At 44.1% G+C, this 23,482-nt stretch overlaps 1 protein-coding gene across 2 annotated transcripts in view; it reads right to left on the reverse strand.

Moving 5' to 3' along the window:
- The window catches only part of USP43 (ubiquitin specific peptidase 43), a 71,451-nt gene that overhangs the window by 42,338 nt on the left and 5,631 nt on the right, over positions 1-23,482 (reverse strand). For both annotated transcript variants that reach the window (XM_081271169.1, XM_081271168.1), the window contains exons 2-5: positions 21,101-21,232; positions 12,373-12,476; positions 2,796-2,888; positions 1,115-1,250 (exon numbers count right to left, since the gene is read on the reverse strand). In XM_081271169.1, the coding sequence (XP_081127295.1) occupies positions 1,115-1,250; positions 2,796-2,888; positions 12,373-12,476; positions 21,101-21,232 (465 nt within the window). The remainder of the gene's footprint in view (positions 1-1,114; positions 1,251-2,795; positions 2,889-12,372; positions 12,477-21,100; positions 21,233-23,482) is intronic.

Genomic DNA, 23,482 nt, shown 5'->3' on the forward strand with positions numbered 1-23,482 from the left:
TGCCCCTGAGTTCAATCCCCAGCAGCCCCCCCCCCAAAAAAAAAAAAACTACAGAGAGTGGTTGAGATCAGAGAGACTGTTGAGATGGGGGCAGGAAGGAGATGCAGGGATGGTGGAAAGGCTCAGTAACCATGGTGGCTATATGGGTGTGCACGTAAGTAAAACTCAACAAACCACAACTTTAAGGCCTATACACTGTATCACAAATATGCACACCTTAACAAAAAAGTTAAAAATATTTTTTAATTTAGCAAAAATTCTATGAGGTAGACAGAGAAGTAAAAAAAAAAAAAAAAAAAAAAAGTTCAATTTACAGCTAAAGAAGGAGAGGTGATGACCAATCACTTACATGGTCCAAAGTCAAGGGGCCTAAGTATGGCTGAACCCTATTGAGCCCTTCCCATTCGGCCACACTGCTTGTCACCTCTAACCCCACTGTGTTACAAGGACCCCTCCGGTCAGAGTGAATTCGGTCCTATACCAGGACTCCTTAAACAACAACAGCCATCCCACCTTCCCCTGATCTCCTCTCTCATGTCACATATCTTTGTCTCTCCCAGTTGTTCCTCATATTTCATTTACTGTCCCTTCAGCATCCTGGTTTATATTTTCAGGAGTAAAAATACAGAAGAGAAGCTCAGGCTCTAGAAACAAAATACCTGAGTTCAAATCCTGGCTCAGCCACTTCCTGGCTGTGTGACCGTGGGCAAGTCACTCAACCTCTCATGACTTCTTCCCTTGCTATCACAATGAGGATACTTTTGTAATAGCCACTTTATAAGAGGGGTTGTGATCAAATCGGCTATGAATAGAAATGAACATAAAATTCACAGAATTGTGCCAGGCACTTGGTAAACGTGACTGAGGTTAGCTACCGTCAGAACTATCCCCATCCCAGTCACCATCGCCTTCTCGGAAGGCAAAGCATCCTTCTGAGGTCATCCTGCGTGGAGAAAGTCAAGGCTGGGTAACCTCAGACACCAGGAACTACTCATCAGACAAGAAACCCATGAGTCATGCTGGAGTCACCTGGGAACCACAAATTAGCCTAGGCAGCTGGCCAGGTCAGCATTCTGTCATCCAGTGACCAGGCCCCCATGCAATTCCATCACACCTCATCTGCAGGGACGCCTCCTTCCTCCGCAACCATCTTCCTCAGGGAGGCCACTGTGCTGAGGATCGGCACAGCCAAGCCAACCCGCAGGAACCGCTGGCTCTTACAGAGGAAGACCAAGGTGACGCTCAAGAACCTGGAAAATAGGAATGAGCCACATGGTTAAAGAACGGACAGGGCACAGTTTGGTTCCTTGTTGGGTCCCTGCACTTTAGGTATACTGCCACCAGGTGGCAGCGGAGAGCCAAATCTCCTTAAACTGCTTTTTCAAAGAGTTAAAAATGAAACAGTTTGGGATGAAGAAACACTTCACTACTCTAATTGTTAATAAATAAAATGAAGCAAAAATAAATTGTAAAGTTTGTAAAGCAACCAATCTGCTTCTAGTACAAATCAACCTTATTAATGATTCTCTCCTTTTCATTCTTTTTTTTTTTTTTCCTGGTACTAGGGATCAAACCCACCGTGCTTACTGCGGTACATTCCCAATCCTCGCTTTTTATTTTGAGAAAGGATTTTTGCTAAGTCACTGAACAAACATCTCCCTAAGGTGCTGGGGCTGGCCTCAAAATTGTGATCCTCCTGCCTCAACCTCCAGAGTCACTGGGATTACTGGTGTGCACCACAGCACCTGGCTGATTCTCACTTTTATTAATGAAATTTACCCTGGGAAATATCTGCTTCCACTTCCCACTCTCCCTGCTGATTTACCAAGGGCCACTTTCCTGACTGATGTTTCTCCTATCCTATCCTATTCTGTAGTAATTGCCCACCCAAGTCACAGAGCTAGTTATTAGGGCTTAGCCTTGAACCTGGGCAGTCTCAGAGGCCACAGTCTCAACCCTGGGCTATGCTGCATCAGGCCAGGAGTCTTAGGGCCCTATCTAATGGTAGCATAAGTCATGATACAGCATAAGTCAGTAGTTACATGTGTGACACACAGCACAGGATATCGGAGCAGAAACAGAGGTTAACCTGGGAAAGATTTATGAAGGTGTGTCTGCAGCTACAACCTACAGATGCAGAAAGGTCAATAGGTAAAGGGCAGGAGAAACGGTATTTAAGGAGGTAGGGAACACGATGAAGAAATGTGTCCATCTCAGTGGCTCCCTACCTTCAAGCTCACGAATATTCCATGACACTGATATGAGCCAGGTGACTTCCTGGCCACTGCGAGGACGGCCTTCTGTATAGCAGGCTGCAGAGCCCTGAAGCCTTTCTCCATCCCAGCCCCTGCTTCCCTTTATCTCATCTCCCCTCTTCCTCTTTCTTTGCTCCTTTAAGAAATCATTTCTCTACAACTTCACAAAGAAGAAAAAACACTTTGAAAATAAAAACAGAAGGAATCCATAGTGACTGATTTGCTCTGCCCTGCTCCTGTCTGACCAGGGGCCAGCTTCTCAATGGGACACAGGCCTGGTGCCCACACACACAGCATTATGGTGTTCATTATTCCCTCCTCTGCTAAGGAAGGGATGTAACTTTGTCACATTCAATAACTGATGGCCACGTGGCTACAAGACTGGCTTCTAGAGAAACTCTGAGTTGAAGCAAAAGGAAAACAAAAAAAACATGGCGGACACAAGGCCAAAAGGTTCAATGAGCCAGGAGGGAAGTCAAGGGCACAGAGCCAACTGTAACCTCGTCTGGCGCAAGGGGATGGGACTCACATCTCACATACCTCGTCTGGCGCAAGGGGATGGGAAGAGACACACACAGGAAAGGATCAAAGGTGTTGCTCTGTTTCAGGCAGTGGGGGCAGGTCAAGGAAGATCTGTGAGGACAAAGAACAGAGAGCCAAGTGTGAACAGGAGAACAGTTTGGTGGCCCCTTGAAAAGTTCAACATAAAATTCCCGTTGCCCCTCCACTCCCATCAATTCCACTCTCGAAGAACTAGAAGCAGGCATTCAATGGATCCTTGTACACAAATGTTCCTAATGGTCCTGCTGCCCCCAAGAGCCAAGAGGTAGAAATAACACAACTGTCCATCAACAGATAAGTGGCCAAGCAGAATGTAGTGTAAGTACACCGTGAAATATCACTCAGCCATAAAAAGGAGTCAGTCCTGATACAACGTGGGTGAGCCTTGAGAAAATGATGCTAAGTGTTCAGAAAGGTCTCAGATGCAGCCAGGTGCAGTGGCACATGCCTGTAACCCCAGCGGCTCAGGAGGCTGAGACAGGAGAATCGCGAGTTCAAAACCCATCTCAGCAAAAGCCAGGTGGTGAGCAACTCAGTGAGACCCTGTGTCTATATAAAATACAAAATAGGGCTAGGGATGTGGTTCGGTGGTGCAGTGCCCCTGAGTTCAATCCCTGGTAACATACACACACACAAAAAAAAATCTCAGATGCAAAAGGCCACATTATGTATGATTCCATTTATATGAAATATCCAGATCAGGTTAAGCCACAGAGACAGAAAGCAAATTGGTGGTCATCAGGGGTTGCAGAAGGGAGAATGGAGCATGGCTGCTGACTGGGTAGCAGAGCTTTTTATTTCTGGGTGATAAAAATGTTTAGGAACTACACAGAAGTAATAGTTGCACGGTGAATGTAATGTAAGGCCACTGAATGGTACATGTTTAACATCACTTTAAAAGAAAAGTAAAATGGTTTATTTTTATAGCAAAGGACTTTCACCCCAATAAAAAAGAAAGGAAGAAAGTTTAACCACATGTTAGTGCATTAAACATGGGGACGGGCCCTATAACCCCTCTGGATAGTAACAGCATGCCAGTTTTCAAACTGAAGGGCTCTCAGGACCATCTTTCCCCCTGCGTCTCACCTTCCTGGGTCCCAGGATTATATGGGCAACTTTTTAAATATTTAGATGCCCGGGCCCTACCCCAAAGAGGTTCTATTTCAAAGCAGATGGGGAGGGGGCCCAGACATCAGAGTTTTAAAAGTTCCCTAAATGACTCTAGTGCTCACCTGGAATGGCCATTGAAGTATTCTGCCCTCATTATTATACAGAGCAAGAAGCAATAAAGCAAAGGAAATACCGGCAAATTGTAACAGTTGACATTGAAATGACATTTACTAGGAACTGGGCATCCCTCTAAGCATCGAGCACATATTACCCCACGTATTTCCCATAAACAGTCAGCATTTCACCCATTTTACAGAAGAGAAAACTGAAGCACAGAGAGGTTAAGTAGCTTGTCAAAGGACACACCACTCTGAAGTTCCAAAGTGAGGCTCAGTTTCTGTGTTCCTCATCATTCCTGAATTCTTGAGTATAAATGAGTAAGGAATTGCTTACTTCGGAGTAGATATTTATATATTTATATTCTTTCAACTCTACCTTTAATACTTCCTTACTTCAACATGAACCACTGAAAAGTGAAGCACAATTTTATATTCCACATGGGTGCACGAATTTGATTTCCCTATTATTCCAAGATATGAGGGGTTTTCACACACTCTGCTCCTTATCCTAAAATCTGCATGAACTTTCGTTGGGGATACAGAACCATGCCCTCCCTCCCCGGTAGCCTGGCTCTGTGCTCTTTGCTCTGGACAACCTCGCCTGGGTTAAGTCAGCAGGTAAGCTGGAGCAGGTATCAGGACCAGGCTTCCTGAGTCCCTTTGGAAAGTGCTTGTCCTGCTCAATTGGTTTTCCACTGAGCAGACAAAAACAGGAAAACCCAGAGGCAAGCAAGAATGCAAACCTGGGGTTGCCACCCAAGGAGAACCTGAGGCCTCTGCTCACGGTGAAGTGAATCTTTCAGATGTCAATTAACAGAATGAACACAAGTTATCAGAAGGTCAACAAGTGATTTTAGGAAACAAGACTTCCAGCGGTTTGGGAAATATTTTGGTTGTATCATGAGGAATTTTTGGTGTTTTGCTTTGTTTTTTGTTTTGTTTTCTAGTTCTGGGGGCTTGAACTCAGGACCGTGTACGTGCTAGGCAAGCGCTTGACCACTGAGCTACCTCCCTGGCCCCCATTGTTTTATGTTTGATCTAATATCCCTACTCACTGCCTCTGGCAAATTTCCCCTTGGAGAACCATGGTAGTGTTTTGGTAAAAGCAGCATAAAAACCACAGTCAGGACTTGGCAATCCTGGGGGTCTCCTCTGTAGCTGCCCTTTCCCTCCCAGTCCCCCTCCCCCTTCCCTTATTACCTACGGAGATATAAAATTGTCCTGAAGGATGTACTTTTGTCTTTGGGGAATTTCCAAATCTCCATTTCACGTTTATGCAAACAAAGAGAGTATTTTTTGTTGACTTCTTCATTTTCTCAGCCTATTTCAACTAAGCTGGGCTGCATTTTTTTTTTCTCCTTAGAGTTACATCATATTAAACCAGGCCAGGGATATGACCTTTACATTGAGCCCCAAATGTGTATCAGGGAGTAGGAGATGTATAGTTTGCAGAAAATTCAGAATGGGCTAATATTATTTTATTCATGCGTTCATTCATCCTGTAGTGCTGGAGATAGGACCCAGGACCCTGCACATGTTAACCCAATGCCCTCTGACATTGAACGACATCCCCTTTAAATACTAACTGGGGATGTCACTTCAGTGTTAAAGTGCATTATTGAAAATATGATATTGTTTTCAAAATAAACTATAGAAAGAATAGGAAATACACCCGTTCCACCAAAGTTGAGAAATGAGGATAGGAAATGTGACCAATAGATCTGACATAAGGCCACTTCACTCTTACAGAAAGCTCTGGCTATGGGAACAGGCTGTTGTAATACCCCAAATGTGGCCTGAGAGGTCCTTTCCCTCTCCGTACCTCCTCCAGAGCACTTGCTATCCTGTCCTGTTAAACCCTGGGCTCTCTTAAAAGAAGGGGACAGAAAACCACCCCAACTGCCTTTCCATGTTCAGGGACCCAATTCCCTATCATATTCATTGTCCCTTGTCAAATTGTTTCAAAAATATACTCTGCCTCGTTGGGCAGGGTGACACACACCTGTGATCCCAGTTATGAGAGACTCAGGCAAGAGGATGGCAAGTTTCAGACCAGCCCCAGCCACTTAGTGAGAACAAAGGGCTGGGAACGTAGCTCAGTGGGTGAGCAACCCTGGGTTCAATCCTCAGTGCCAAAAATCAATTAATTAAATTAAAAATATACTCTGCCTAAAAGGAAATGTTGTCTGAAATGGGAACAACAGATTAGACTTTCTGGAAATCAAGTCTAGGAATGACAGGAAGAATTTGGAAGACACACACACACACACACACACACACACACACACACACAATCTCTGCTCAAGCCAAAACTCCAACATCACAACATTTTTCCTAAAACCCATAATCTCCAGCACCTAATACTATTCCCTCTTCTCTCCTCCAGCTCAAAAAAAAAAAAAAAAAAAAAAAGACCCTTAAAAAGGGCTTCAGAGGGGGCTGGGGTTGTGGCTCAATGGTAGAGCACTCGCCTGGCACGTGCAAGACCCTGGGTTCGATCCTCAGCACCACATAAAAATAAATAAGTGAAATAAGGGTGTTGTGTCCAAATACAACTAAAAACTAAAATATCTTTTTAAAAAGGGTTAAAAAAAAAAAAAAGCTTCAGAGGGCTGGGGACGTAGCTCAGTGGTAGAGTGTTTGCCTAGCATACATAAGGGCCTGGAGGAGAGCCCCAATATATTTTTAAAAAAAAAAAAAGTTTAATGGGAAATGGAAGAGGGAGAACCTCAGTGTGCAGAGGCCTGTGAATTACTCCATAGTTTCACATCCATTCCCAATTTCACGCAATTCCATAAGGAAGGTTGATACCATCCATGCATGCCCTTCTGCATAGAAACAGACAAGGGACAGCAAGTGCCAACCCTCCCAGGCCACCAGCTGTCCCCACCCCACTGCTGCAGAAAGTCATTTTCTCGCACCCTGAAAGCCCTCACCTGGAGGGGTTTCTAATGACACTTTACTATAGGTGCTCAGGCACAAAGCAAGTATTTTTAGCAGTCACCAGTCCATTTTTAGCATCAACGCCTGACGTCTTACTCATCATCCTACAGGGGAGGACTCTACTGAAGACAGCGCTAGTCCTTAATATCTGATCAGCTCAATGTCCCTTGCTCAGGGATCTCCCGACTCACCCACACCAAGGCGGGCACTGGAGACAATGTACTGGAAGACACCCTCCTCAGCGCTCACCAGGTAAGAGTTCAAAAAAGCCCTACGATCTCATCTTTCCCTCAGTCCCTTCAGCTCCAGCCCTGAGCCCACTAGCAAGCCCTGGTGACAATGTCCAAAATATACCCCAAATCCAGCCATTTCCATCCATCTCCATGCTACCTTCATGGTTCCAGGCACTGTCATCCCCCACTGTGACGACTACGTAGCAACATCAAATTCCACTTCCACTGTCACCTCCCTCCACTGCCATGACAACCGGGTCATCTCCTAAAATAATGAGCTAGAACACACCCGGCTTTAACCTCTGCAGCAGCTTCCTGTGTCCCCCCACCCGACCTCCACCATGGCCTGCAGGGTACTGAGGACTGAACCCAGGGGTGCTCTATCACCGGGTTACATCCCCAACCCTTTTTATTTTTTTATTTTAGAGCAGGTCTCTCTCTAAGCTGCTGAACATCTCACTAAGTTGCTGAGGCTATCCTCAAACGTGGGATCCTCCTGCCTCAGCCTCCTAAGGAGCTGGGATTACAGATATGCACCACCACACCTGGCTTCCTGTGTCCTTCTGACTGAAACCCACACATGGACTAAAAAACCTGCCTTACCAGGCCCTTGCCCACCTCCCTGGCCCCGTCTGCTGCTCTCTCACCACCTGGCAGTCACATTAGCCTTTCCATCTCTTGAACTTGCCGAGATCAGCCCCTTGGCCTTCGCCTCTGTCTGGAATACCCCGTCCCTGGTTACTTGAATGGTGAACTCCTTTTATCCAAGGCTTGGCTCAAATGTTCCTCTGAAAACAAGCTTTGATGATCACCTATCTATGCTGGCTGCCTCCCCACCTCCCAGGTTGCTCCCTATCATTCTCTGAGCCCCAGCTCAGGTTGTTGGTTGACTGGTGTATTGTCTCATGTGCCCCCAGCAGAATGTGAGCTCCATGGGAACAGGGGCTGGGTATTGTTCACAGCACCTCGCACAGAACCAGGCACATAGTAGGGCACAAGTTAAATATCTAGAGAATGGGAAGAGCTGTTCCACATATCCTCAGGATTGGTCCCAGGACCCCACTGCAGATACCAAATTCTGTGCATGTCCCTGTCCCTCACATAAGAGGGAATAATATTTGCACAGAACCTACACATCCTCCCAGACTCTAAACCACCTCTAGATGGTTTATCACACCTAATACAATGTAAATGCCACATAAAGGATTGTCCTACCAAATTGATTAGGAAATAATGACAAGAACAATCTGTATATGTTCAATACAGATGCAATTTTTTCTCGGTACTGGTGATTGAACCCAGGGGTACTTTACCACTGAGCTGCATCCCCAACACCCCCTGCCATTTTTTTTTTTTTTTTTTTGGAAGGATTAACAAAAGTTTCTAGGCCCTTTTATTTATTTATTTATTTTACTTTGAGACAGGGTCTTGCTAGGTTGCCCAGACTGACCTCAAATTTGTGATCCTCTAGCCTCAGCCTCCCAAATAGCTGAGATTACAGGCATGCACCACCATTTGGCCAGAAGTGACTGTTTTCTAATATCTTTACCCTCGGTTGGTTGAGTATGCAAATACAGAAGCTGTGGATACAGAAAGTCAAACACACGCACAAATATATATATGTATGTACATATATATATATAATGTGTATATATATAATGTATATCTACACATATAACTCACACATGTGTGCATGCATACATGTGTGAGTTATATGTGTAGATATACATTATATATATACACATTATATATATATATATATATATATATATATATATATATATATATGTATGTATATTTAGTTACTATTTCTCTCTCATGAGCAAGGAGTTACGTTCCTCATGGTAATCACTGGGCCAAGCACATCAGCAAGCACTTGAACATTTAAAAGAAAGGGGAAAAAAAGTGCATACATAAACATGAGGAGAGAAGCATAGAGAAAACAAAGTGAAAAAATAACCAGGTTAATTTATGGCACAAGGACAGCAAGGAACGGGACACCGCCCCACTCTCTAATACAGACTCTCCTTAGTCTCCCCCTTTCCCTCCTCGATGTCTTCTTCCTCTTCCTCTATTCTGTTTTTTCCTTCTGTCTCTTTATTTTTTGTTCCTGGCAACCTCTGCTTTGGATACCTGAGGATGAGACGGAGGCCCTGTCATGGCTAGGAGCTTTCAAGGTCCGCAGGCACAAAACCTAGGTTTGCTCTCTGCATACCTCCCGGAGGATCACTCACGTCTCAGGGAAGGAGCTGGTCTTCCTTCAAGCCCAGCAAAGAAAGTCAGGATCATTTAGAGGGGACTTTTGTTACCCAGTATTTCAGCATCCCAGGGCAGGAATGGAATGCCACCCCCTCTCCCTGCCCCCTGCACTCTGTGGCAGTGTCTTCAAGCTCCTCCTTCTCTGAGTCAGCAGAGAACCTCAACTTCTCACATGCTATGAGTCTGGGGTGCTCGAAAAGTGCTCTCTCTATTGACTCTTTGGCCTTTCTAAATATACAAGTACCCTCAAAGAGGGTGATCATATCTTATTGATCACTGCTTATGGAATATAATTTAAATCCTAAAGCAGGACAGTTTCTGGGCAGTTTTAAGTGACCTCCACCTGATCACACACAAAGAATGCAATCCCCTGAAAGTATGGAAGGCAATGACTGCAGGTTGGGAGATTCTACAAGTCGGAGCGGGTGTCACCTTGTTTAAAGAAAAGTAATTAAAAGAAGAAAACCAACAGGACAGGGACTGCCAATCCAGAAGAATCCTGAGCAAAGCTCCACTTTGAAATGATTTATTGCAACCTCCAGAAGGGAAAAACTGTTGGAAGGTTTTGGTATCCACAATAGAAGACAAGACAGCCCAGCTTAGGTGCAGTTGGAGATCACAATGAACAATCGAGATGAGATGGAAAAGCAACAGAAGAGGACGAATCACAAAGGGAGCGAAGGCAGGGCTCACACTTCAGGAAGTCACAGGACAGATGCTGGCTCTGCAACTCTGTGCAAAAAGCCCTACCTCCCAGATCTTAGCACTCACCTCCTGGAGTCTTATAGGATTACAGAAAAAGCCTATTTTACACATATGGGCATATTTACACTGCACCAAAAGGGCTAATGGTAGAGCACTTGCCTAGCATGCATAAGGCCCTGGTTCAATTCCAGCACTGCAAAATAATAACATATCATATAAATGTAATAGCACATAATAATACATTATTTTATATATTCCATATATTATAAATATGTGATTATATTATGTAATCTAGCATATGCTGTATTATATGACATATATTTCTTAGACTTTATATAAATATCTAATAAATACTATTTTTTTAAATTATTTTTTAGTTGTAGTTGTACCTAATACCTTTATTTTATTTATTTATTTTTATGTGGTGCTGAGGATCGAACCCAGGGCCTTGCACATGCGAGACAAATGCTCTACCGCTGAGCCACAACCCCAGCCCATTACTATTACATATAAATATATGTTAAAAGCCAAATGCTGTGGCACACGCCTGGAATCCCAGCAACTCGGAAGGCTGAGGCAGGAAGATCACAAGTTCCAGGTCAGCCTGGGCAAGTTACCAAGTCTGTTTCAAAATAAGAAATAGGGCTGGGGTTGTGGCTCAGTGGTAAAGCACTCGCCTAGCATGTGTGAGGCACTGGGTTTGATTCTCAGCACTGCATATAAATAAAAATAAAGGTCCATTGACAACTAAAAAAAAAAAAGAAAGAAAGAAAACAGAAGTCTAGGCATCCACTTCTACATAATTAAAAAAATAAAATTAAATAAAAATGGCTAGGGATATAACTCAGTGGTAGAGTGTTTCTGGGTTCAATCCCCAGTATCCAAAAAAAAAAATGTGTGTATATATAAAAATTATATTATATTAATATTTAAATTATATATCAGTATAAGGCCATGGTATGTGTGTATGTATACACACACACACACACACACACACACACACACACTCTCTCTCTCTCTCTCTCTCTCTCTCTCTAAAAAAAAGTTGATCTTGTAGCGGTTGAGAGTGGAAAGGTGGTCACCAGAAGCTGGGAGAGAAGGAAAGATACAGAGATGGGGAAAGGTTGATCAGGTTGCTCAATGGCCACTTAGAGGGAGCCACATCTCTGGGGTGCTATTGCACAGTAGGGTGACGATAGACAACAAAAGTCTGTACATTTCAAAAAGCCAAAAGAAAGGATTTTTAAAGTTTTCACCATAAAGAAATGATAAATATTTGAGGAAATATGTTTAACGTGACTTAAAGACTGCACAGTGTTCACACATGAAAACCTGATATGGTACACCCATTAATAGGCACACATTTATGTATCAGTTAAGAATAAAGTTTAAGCATTGATATTTAAAAATAAATAAATGCACACGCGTGCTTACTCACAGACAAGCAAGCGTCTCAGCCAAAGGTTTTCTGTAACTAATGGTTTCCCCTAAATCTTGATCCAGGTGCCCACTCCCACCTTTCAGCCTGACTCATTTTTGTTGAATCTGCTCCCTCCCACTCATGGGATCCTATGCACCCTTCAGACCCCTCAATAGGCATGCTCTCCTGAGAACCCGGGGGCAGGTTGGGGGCCTCCTCTCTGACCTACCACAGCAATAGATGCTTTCACTAAATGCTGTGATACTTGGAGATTCTGCCTGTGTCAAGTCTCTGTACTTTCATATAAAAATGCTCAGGAGCAACACATGCTTTTTGAAGTGAAAGGCTCGGCAATTTATCTGTTTTTATATTCTCCATAATACTGGCAACTCTTGAACTCAGAACGACTTGTTCAGCTGGGCTCTCTGGCCATAAAAAGCCAAGAAGAAGCATCTCCCCAGCTTTGGGGTGATTGTTCACTAGTGATAGCCCGGCCTCCACATTCATCCTCTGCAGATTCACCCCCTCTATCACTCCTCCTTCAAGGGGAGGTAGAAGGCCTGGAAACTGGGAAGGAGGAAAAGAAGAAATACTACAGGTCAGAGGCAACAGGAGTGAGTGGTTAATTGGGGTTTATCATGGGAAAGAGAAAGGGTTTTTTTTTTTTTTATGGATTTTGTTACTTTGTAATCTCAGGGCCAATGGCCAGGGGACAGAAGTTACCAGCAAGTGTTCTGAGCCCTTGGATGATACATGACTGATCTTACCTGTATTGTGCTTGAAAGTGGCTTTGCACAAAGCTTTGGCCTAGAGAAAGCTGGGCGGATGAGGATAAGAAGTTCTCAGAGGGTTGACTGGCTTCAGGTGGCAGCTGAAAAGAAAGAAAGGACTTCAGATGAGAGGCCATATCCAGGACACCCGTCTCGTGACCGCTCCCAGAGCTCAGACCATCGCTCAATCCTGGGCCCACACCATCCCTTTCTGAGCCTCTTGGGCTTCGATGCTGCCTATAGCATCACTCAATGCTCTCCCAACCCCTTGAGCTCCCCAAAGGCCTGAGAGAGCACGCGGCAGGTACCAGAGGAGCAAGACAGGAGCATGATCCTTGGCAAATGCTCACTCCTACCTGCCCACCTCAACTCGTCCCTCAGGATGGACAGCCCCGTTCTTTATCTCTGTCCTGCTGGGTCCTCGATGACTAGATGCCCCTTGTACATTTCACCAGGGTGGGCGTCCATCGCTCAAACACATCCACACCAAATCTCTCCCTGTCCCACCTACTAAATGTGCCTGTCTACATTTTCCGGCAAGCTGGGTTCTATCTTTTGCAGAGGAAGCAGGCTTTGCATTTTGAGATTTGATACACAGCTTCCTTCCCTCCACATATTTCATCCGTTCTCCTGTGAGCGTCTTTGGACACCCTTGTGTATTAGTTTCCTGTAGCTGCTGTAACAAATTATCACAAACTGGTAGCTTCAAACAACAAATTTATTTTCTCACAGTTCTTAAGACTAGACCATCAAAATCAGTATGAATGGGCCAAAATCAAGGTGTTGGCAGAGCTAGACTCCTTCCACACACTCCAAGAAGAATCCACTCCTTGCTTTTTTCCAACAATGGCCAGCTGCTAGAATTCCTTGGCTTATGGACACGTCACTCTGGTCTTTTTTGACAGCTTTGTCTTCTCTGTGAGTCTCCAATCGCTGCCTCTTTTCTAACTGATATTGCTTTAAAGATCCATCTAGATAATCCAGGGTAATCACTCATCTCAAGATCCTTAACTTAAACACCTCTGCAGAGTCTTTACCATATAAAATGATATTTAGAGGATGGATATATTTGGATCCGATATCCTTGGGGGTCATCTTCTCGCTATCCAATCTTGGGGGCTTTTGCCTGCCCCAATGCCACCAACTTCCTCTGGACCCCTACCACTCCCAATAGGAATTACTCCAAGTTCCCAGTTTCTCTAAATTTGTTTTTAACCCCTTGCATTATTAGTCCCTACAACACACAATTACTTATGAAAGCCCTGCTATGCAAAAATTACCATCCTTGAAAGGTCTGTCCCTGAGGGCAATCCCAGAATCAAAGCCACTCATACCACAAAGCTAATTAGTAAGATATAAAATTAAACTACAAGAGCATCCAGAAGGCCACCATAAAACATGCCCTAGATGAGTGTTTCTCGGCTGTTCATCATTGATCCCTTCAAGGAGTCTTGTTAGATTTTTTTCCTAATCGCCCCCCCATCCCCTGGAAACCAGGAAGTCACAGGGAAACTGTGCAGGTGCCTATTTACTGTTTGAGTATCTGAGCATAATTTTTGGTGCTTCTTCAGTGCTTGTGGGATATCCTCCCATAGAGAGGAAAAAAAAAAAACTGATTAGAAGAACAGGCGGTGAGTGGTAGAGGAAGACTTGGGTGGAATCTCAGATGACTGTTTTTGAAAGCTGAGGATGGAAGGAATACATGTGAACTATCTGGGGTAAAGTGTGCTGATGTGCACAGTTCACTTCAAAGTGCATCAGAAAATAAGCTAGAAAAGAAAGACGGGCAGATGGGTGAATGTGTCATAAAGTAGATTTAATAAACATCAACTGCAGGTTCAATGTAGTAGGTGTGAGCGTTCACTGTATAATTAATCCAACATTTCCATGGTATGAAATTTTTCATAATAAACTATTAGAACAAATAAGTGACAAGCACTCAGGATGGTCACTCTTATTTGTCCCAATATTTCATTATGGTCAGTTTGACCTAAAATACAGGAAGTACATAGGGAAGTAGAAAATGGCTGAGGAAAGAGTCGGGTGCCACATTTGGTGCCTTCAACATCCTGAGGAAGTGTGCTGCTACTTCAGGAAATACCAAAGACCCCATTCAAGAATATTGACTCTGGATCTGGGTATCATGGTACATGCCTTATAGTCTCAGCTACTCAGGAGGAGGCTGAGGCAGGAGGATCACCAAGTTGGAGATCTAGCTTAGCAAGGCTCTACACAACTCAGTGAGACCCTGTCTCAAAAACTAAAAAGGGCTGGGGATATAGCTCAGTGGTAAAAAAAAAAAAAAAAAAAAAAAAAAAACCTCAGGAGTCCGAATGGTGGATTCAAAATCCCTGTACTAGTATTTGGCTATCTGAGTTACTCAACATCTCTAATCCATTCTAAGTTACTCTTTATTTGCTCCATTTCATCCATTTTCTTCTGCTATAACAAAGTACCTGAGGCTGGATAGTTTATAAAGAACTAAGGTTTCTTTAGCTCACAATTCTAGAGGCTGATAAGTCTGAAAGCACAGCATTGCCCTTTGGTGAGGACCTTCTTGCCATATCACAACACAGCAAAAAAGGCTGGGGTTGTGGCTCAGCGGTAGAGCACTTGCCTAGCACGTGTGAGGCACTAGGTTCGATCCTCAGCACCACATAAAAATAAATAAATAAAATAAAGATACTGCATCCATCTACAGCTAAATAATTTTAAAAAAAAAGCGAAGGGCATCCCAAGGTCTTTCACTCACTTGGGTCATTCTTCCAAGCCACAGATACCATCATGGGGACCCCTCTTTGTGACCTCATCTAATCTTTATTACCTTCCAAAGGCCCAACTTCCAAATCCACTAACATGAATTTGTGGATTAAGTTTCCAACACATGAACTTTTGGGGAACACAAACTACACCACCTTTCCAACTGTAATAGGAGGGTCCTAATACCAATCTGACAGCTCTGTTTTGAGGCTTTAAAGAATATATATATTTTATTTACATGTTATTACTTACATATACATCACACACACGCACACACACACACACACACACGCACACACACTGTGTAGGAGGTGGCTGTCACAATGTGGAGTCTCTGATGGGTTTTAACAGGTGCTTGGAGAGATGCTTTAACTTCACAGCCATTCGAGCCATGAAGAGGAAAGAAAGGGGTGGCTTCAAGAAGTCCCGTGTGCCCAGCTCATAACCCAGCACGGGAGCAGAGGGAGGAAGCGGAAGGGGATAAACACAATCAGCTCCCGGGTTCCAATCCAGCACCCCCTGGAGAATACCCACTCCATAAACAGAAGTAGGAAAGCCAAGAGGAGAAGCAGGCTTGGGAAGGACACGTGGGGTGTGAGGGTAACTCAACACCCAGGCAGAGCCGTCTGGCTGCAAACAGATGTAGGCCCTGGAGGAGTGACGCTGGGCCAGCATGAACACTGTAATGCTCTGGCTGCCTGGGGCTCTCTCCTCCATCTTCACTGGTAGCATCCCCTCTTGGGGCCCTGAATCCAGTCCCTGGGTGAGGAGGGCTCTTACATCAGGGGTCCTGCTCGCCCCTACAAAGGAACGTGTCCACAGCCTAAGCTACTACACGGATGAGATGTTCCTGCCCTGGGCATGAATCATGGGTAAAGTGACCAATGGGCGGACCACGTTCCTTCTAGCAGTTGGGTCCAGGCTATTGAGACACCCTGACGGTCCCAGAGCCGTCTGATCCTTGACTGTTTCAAAGTTGTTTTCAGCCTGCTGTTTGTTCCTCCTGGGCCAACTCTTCAGTTCCCTCTTAGAGTCAGCTCAAATAGGCTGAGTTCTTTGCAACCAAAGAACTCAGAAGAGCATAGGCTGCTTCCTCACAGGTGACAGTGGAAGACTTTGGGAGTGGCTGTGGATGGGATCAGCTAGGATGGGGGTCTGGAAAGAAAATCCTGAACAAGGCCAGGGTGAGAAGCAGGACAGTCCTCCATGCAGCGTGGACCACGACGTCATGCTCCTGCTCTAGTCTTGGGTATCTCTCAAAGCTTCATTCTACACCAAGAAGAAATAACATCCCCTCGACATCATGCAGCTATTGTGAAAATCAAGAGATGGCATGTGCCCTTTGCCTAGCACGCAGTAGATGCTTAATACATGTTAGCTTGCCACCTCTCTCCCCAGCCACATCACCTCCTTTATTCTACAAGAATGGCATTTTATGGAAAACAGATGGCCACAATGATTTCTTATGTATTGCTGTTGATAGGGTAGTAAAAAAATGTGCCTTTTGGAGAGGGTGAAAACACTTGAGAATTGTTAAAAGTAATGGAAAAGAAAGGGGTCCTTATGTTTTCTATTCCAGTTACAAATACCTCTAGCTATATGGCTTTCCTATGTCCTCAAAACAAAAATAACTTCAAAAAGAAAAAGATCATTCAGAGTTACACAGAGAACAGCAGCTTTCCTTCTCCAAAAGGGAAAACTGAAGTTTCATGCCAAATAATCCCAACAGCTCTGCTCTCGACCTTCAAGCAAACAGAGGCTGGCTTCCTTGGGCAGCCCTATTTCCGGAGAGCAAATTTCAGAACAGGCTTTAAAAAAAAAAAAAAAATGTCTTCTGGTTTCACTGGGTCAAAGTAAGGGCTGGATAAGCTCCTCTCTCTGACCAACAGCCACACCCTGGTCCTGCCTGGGGAATGCCATGCTCCTAATACACTGGGCCCACTGAGGGACAGAAAGCAGCGGACTGGGGGTGGAGTCTAGATTCTAAGTGCCATACAAAGCAGGGGAGTGACATGATCTAATTTCCTTCCTGAGGAGATCTGGCTGCATGATAGAGAATATGGTAGAGGGACATATTGGAGTTGGGGGTGGGGATGGAGATGGTACTCAGTGGTCAGAGCACTTGCCCGGCAAGCATTGCCCCAGCATCTCCTTCATCCCAAAATAAGAAGGAAGTTGGAAGACCAAATATGTCTGCTTTTTTTTTTTTTTTGAAATCTTAAAGATATGGAAAGGAATTATTGGCAGGTCCTCTTGGGCTTAAATAAACTCAACAATATGTTAAAGACAGGTTTGGGGCAGTGCACCATTGTTAGGAACAGAAGTTCTAGGGCAGGGCTTCTCAACTGGTGACGGAAGTGATTTTTTTCTCCTTGTAGGGGCACATCCCGCAATGTCTGGAGACATTTTTTTGGTTATTTTTATATTTATATTTATATTTTGTGTGCTGATGTGCACAATTCACTGGGGATTTACACTAGCATCTAGTGGGAAGAGACAGTACAAATGCTACAATGAACAGTCAGTCACACAGTCCGACAAAGACTGATTTGACCCAAAATGCCAAAAGGGCTGAGGTTAACAAACCCTGGAATAGCACCGTATTTCCTGCATTTGGGCCCTTCCCGCCTCTCCCATTTACTAGTTGTGTGACTTGCGCAAGTTACTTAACCTCTCTGTGATCTTCTTAAGCCCAGTGACTTTTCCTGCTACCAAAGGACAGAAGGGAAAAAAAAAAAATGAAAGGCAACTTGGAAATCTGTTCCTATAATTTGTAACCAGAATATCCTTCAAGGGCCTGTGCATTAAAGGCTTGGTCCCCAGCCTTAGCTAAAGAGCCTTAACCAAATCAGTGAATTAAGGTGGGTAGGGTGTGGCCGAAGGAGGTGGGTCAATGGGAGCATGCCCTTGCGGTGTGTTGTCTCTAGCAAGTGGAATCTCTCTGCTTTCTTATCATCATATGAACAACATCCTTCCACCATACTCTTATGCCATGATGTTCAGCCTCACCTGGAGCCCTAAGACGTGCAGTCAGCTTTCTGTGGACTGAAACCTCTGAAACCGTGAGCCCCCAAATAAATTTTTCCTCTTCTAAAATTGTTCTTATCAGGTCTTTAGCCAGAGAAGTGAAAAAGCTGACTAAAACAGCCATAAACTTACAGAATAGACAGTGCAGTGGACACATGTTTATCTGCTGAGCATTCTATTCTTTGGGGAGAAAAAAGTTCTGATCCTATAAAAGCTCTCCTTGAGCCATGTTCACCCCCAGAGGCATGTGACTCAAGTGTGCCCATTCAGAATATCCCATTCTTCTGGCCACATGCCAGGAATGGCCCTGTGAACCAGCTGGGGCAATCCACTCTTCCCTGGGTGTTCTCTGGAATCCAGGCTCTGAATGTTGGGTGCAGAGCAGGCTGAACTGTGTTGTCTGTAGGGTAGGCTGAACAGATGTTGGCTGCAAGATAGCCCACACACTCAAACCCCCCCTCTATCTGGTCCTTTATCACCTGTTTGTGTCAAGTCCCGCTCAAGGCTGAGCACTCAACCCCACTTGGGCCAACAAGGCAGCATGCAGACCCAGAGGCCCCATTAGATTTGGGCTATAAAAACTCCCTCCTGCCAGGCCCCTCTCTCTCTTGCTCTCTCTCTCTTGCTCTTTATCTTTCTTGTGCGCGCTCTCTGTCTCTCTCTTGCTCTTGCTCTCTCCCTGTTCATCTCTTCTCTTCTCTTCTCTCTCTCTCTCTTTCCTTCCTTCTTTTCCCTTTGTTGCACTGCTGCAATAAAGATCTTTTGGTCACTCTGAGTGTTGTGGTCACTTTCCTTTCACTGAAGACTATTGGAGCATCACAAAAGAGGTTCTTGCAACCATGTGGGCAGAGCCAGTGTGACACAGAAGCAGAGGCAGGGTGAGTCAAAGACCTTGGTGACATTGTCTGAGTCCTAGGAGCCAGTCCTGCCGGAAGCCACTTCAACCCTTGGACTTGCAGGTTATAGAAGGCAACAAATGCTTTTCCTTAAGTTGGATAAATTTACATTTCTATCACTCACAATCAAAAGAGTTTAAATAAGATAAACAAAATCATTGTAAATAAAAGAAAAATCGCCCATACCCCCACAGCCCATAGGAACCACAGTGACCTTGGAGTAACCTTGGAGGTCCTTCCAGGTAATCACTGGCTATGTTTTTGGAATGGGGAGTCATTAGGATGATTTTTATTTTTATTTTTTGTAGTTGTAGATGGACAGAATACCTTTATTTTATTTGTTTATTTTTAAGGATCAAACCCAGGGCCTCACACATGCTAGACAAATGCTCTGCCAGTGAGCTACAGCCCCAGTCCCATGGGTGATGATTTTTAAAACAACAGAATTTTAAGCCAGATTCCCTTGAGCTAGAATCTTGATTCTGTCCCTTCTTTGGGTGGCTTTGAGAAAGTTACCCAACCTAATATATGAGACATACATAAGTGATCACGTTGCAGATTTTATTTAGTGCTTATTTATCATAGTATTGAAGACGGAATCCAGGGACACTCTACCATTAAGCAACATATCCAGGCCTTTTTATTTTTAGGCGGGGTCTCACTAAGTTGCTGAGGCTGGCTTGAACTTTCTATCCTCCTGCCTCAGCTTCCCAAATTGCTGGGATTACAGGCATAAGCCACTGTGCCAGAAGCACCTTCTCATTTAAAAGAGAAAAACTCAGAGAATAGCTATCTAATGAATGAGTTTTAAAAAGAAAAGCCTGAGGTTCCTGGGCCCTTCATTCTTTATTATTCCAAAATGATGGGCTCCAAGCAAATTATGAAGAGATGGGAAACTGGGACAGACCAATCAAAATGTTTTCCATGACCTTTTTTTTTTCCTCTTGATTTGTGAGTTAGAAATCAAATATTCAGATTTAAAACAAAGCAAAATTAATAAAGGAGTTCTCCCAGGTACATCTGGATCAGTCACGAGAGATATCAAGAGTAGTATTTACTTGATTAGTTACCAAAGGTCATGAAACATCTTTTTAGATGACAGCAGATTATTCAAAAAAAAATTTTTTTTTAATTTTGCCACCAGGGATCAGATCCAGAGGAACTTAAACACTGAGCCACATCCCCAGCCGGTTTTTTTTAATTTTTTATTTGAGACAGGGTCTCCCTAAATTGCTTAGGGACTCAATAAATTGCTGAGGCTGTCTTGAACTTGAGATCCTCCTGCCTCAGCCTTCCAAACAACTGCAATTATAGGCGTGTGCATTCCATAATATTGTTACAATAACTTTGCTTACTCATGATATAATTTCACTCACTTTTACTCTCTTAAGTGGAAAATAAAGGGATAGCTCTAAAGCATAAGCCATTATTGATCTTGATTTAGCAAACTCCATAAAGAACATAACTGATGTATCAATTAACTGTGGCTATTACAAATTAGTGGAATGCTTTCCTCCTCCTCCCAAAGGTCTGAGGTTTCCTCGAAACTGCAAATGCTAAATGCACATGTGTAAAAAATCATCCTTCCTGCATCTTGAAAAAAAAAGATTAGGAATTGCTGCCCCATGAGATATGTAACTGAGAAAGCAATGGTGGAACTGAAATGGCAAATCATGGCGCTCAGCCTCGGAGGGCCAGATGAATGCAAAGAATATAGACCAAAAACACATTCTTTTTATTTTCAAATTATGATTCAAAGTGAAACCTTACACACTACCTCACGGGGATGAGGAAGGATGAGACATACTGCAAGGGGAAGAAACAAGAGCTCAAAGAAGGAAGCAGAGAACAGCACTGTGTGTACAGTAGGCAGAACACACAGGAATCCACGTTGAATAAACATTCATAGGAGAAAGGAGAAAGGAGGAGGAGAAAAGAGGGGGAGAGGAGGGGGAGGGGGAGGGGAAGGGAGGGGAGGGGAGGGGGAGGGGGAGGAGAAGAAGAAGAATCCTATACAATGATTTGTTTAGCAAGTAACCAACCTTCTCGGACACCAGCCCTCGGGATGAGCCCTCCAAGTCCTCGTGGACACGATCCAGCAACCAGAGCAAGAATTCCAGAGCATCATGTTGGGAATTACCTTGGAATTGAGAGCCATACTTGGAAACAGCATTCTGAAAGGGAATCAGAACAGAGGTCCAGAGGTCATTTCAACCCCTGATACAACCAAATGAAGGTCCTATAAGCACCAAGCCATTGAGTGGTCATCCTTCAGCCTTGATCTGAGAGGACCACATGCAAACAACCCCAGGGTAGAATGGTTCTTTGCTGCTGACCTTGCTCCAAAATGGTATGAGGGTCTCGGTACAGAAGGCCCCTTCCTCAGAAGGACCATCACTGTGTCCTATGCCTTGGACATCCAGTGTCGTCTCTGAGGATTTGGATCTGATGGGCGTTTGTGCTGCCTGAAACTCTGGTCCTTTGATTACCTGGGTCCCACGCTCTGCTGGCCTTCCCTCCCTGGATCTATTCCCATGCTGTCACAAGCAAACATCCTTCCAGCCCTGCTTTCTCCTTCGCTGATGTCACACCAACATCATTCATTCCCATCGCTCCTGCTAGCTCTTGCTTGGGAATGACCTCGCCAGCAGAAGAGCTGACGCTGAAGATGTAGCTCCTTTACTGCCTCTTTCAAATAGGGATGAAAATTGAAAAACATAAAATTCTCTTTCTGTGGTTTGATCCATAAAAGATTGATCCAGCCCTTTATTCCTTTAATAAATTGGTCTTGAATGCCGCCCACATGCCTGGGACTATTCCAAGGACTGGGCCACAGTGAACAAGACAGACAAGACCTCCCGCCCTGGTGATCCTCATATGTTCCCTGTCCCTTTTGCACTGTCCGTCTCTTGAACTATGTAGCAATTTTTGTCATTTTCTGTGTAAATGCACATTCCAGCTTTTGGAAAGTGTATTTCAAAAGGTGATGGATGTATATACTAAGAAAAAAAGAATTCAAAATATAAAGAACAGCAAAGAGAAGTGTTTCTTCTATTGGAACACTACTGTTCTCCATCCCCTAATGACCCTTGCCAGCAGGGAGCCACTCCCAGCAGCTTCTGAAGCATCTTTCTAGGGATTTCTGTTGTGCATGTACAAGCACCCAAGCAAACCAGTGTGAGCAACTCGCACACATGCACATGCACAGTACATTACAGCTGTTTGTCCCACTCCTAGAATCCAGAGCCTCTAACATTCAGAGATATCAAGAGTAATATGTTCTTGATTAGTTACCAAAGGTCATGAAACATCTTTTTAAATGACAGCAGATTATTAAAATATTACTTTGAGACAGGGTCTTCCTAAGTTGCTTAGGGAGGTCTGTCATCTGCTCGTCATCTGCTCATGCCTGCCAAAGGGGACAGTCTGAGCAAATCGAGAGATAGGGTCGATCCTCACCACTGCCACATGGCCTGAGCATTTTTCTTTTCTTTTTCTTTTAATTGTCCCTTGAGACTTAAGGAAAACTTTAGGATGAGATGAAGCCAAATTCAAGATCTAATTAACCGAAATGGTGGTTCTGAGTCTTTATTCTGATCACATTAGGTTGGATTCTTCTCTAAGCCTTTCTGCACTTAGATTCTCAAGGGCCTAGCCCCAGAGTAGGGCTGCCTGATTTCTCAAATCAAAACAGAAGACACAGGGACTAGAAGATGTAGCTCAGTAGCGCAGCTCTTGCCTAGCCCACACCAGGCTCCAGCACCTCACACACACACCAAAAAAAAAAAAAAAAAAAAAAAAAAAAAAGGTGCTCAGTTAAATAAACAATGAATAATTATTTCAGTAAAAATATGTTCATATGTCCCATGCAATACTGGGAATATATTTATACTAAAAAATGTACTCATTGTTTATCTGCAATTAAAATCAGCTGGGCATTCTGTATCCTATCTGGCAAGCCCACCCGCAAAGCATCATCAAGCCTACATCCTAGTACCGACATTCTCTTTTGGGTGAGCAGTCAGCCCCCATCCAACTCAGAATCTCTAAAACTAGCCCTTCCTCCTAAGGTAGGTGTCTTCTCACAGATTCTCCCTCATATCCGCAGCCCTCAAGTCATCTGTCAAGCAGTGTGGCTCCCAAAATGTCTCTACCCTTCCTGGATTCAGCAGACTCTCATGGCCAGTATTGAGTTCTATTAGAACTCACCCAGATGAGAACATCTCCCTAAGGAGGAGCCAGGCTCTGAGAATCCCCACTCCACCCCCCACCACCACCACCATCAAACCACTGCACTCAGTGCTGGAGCTGGGGCTCAGCGGTAGTGTACTTGCCTGGCATGTGTGAGGCACTGGGTTTGATTCTCAGCACTGCATATAAATAAATAAAATAAAGGTCTATCAACAACTAAAAAAAAAAAAAAA

Source organism: Spermophilus citellus (assembly GCF_964194105.1).
Source record: "Spermophilus citellus genome assembly, chromosome: 17".
Lineage (NCBI taxonomy): Eukaryota > Metazoa > Chordata > Mammalia > Rodentia > Sciuridae > Spermophilus > Spermophilus citellus.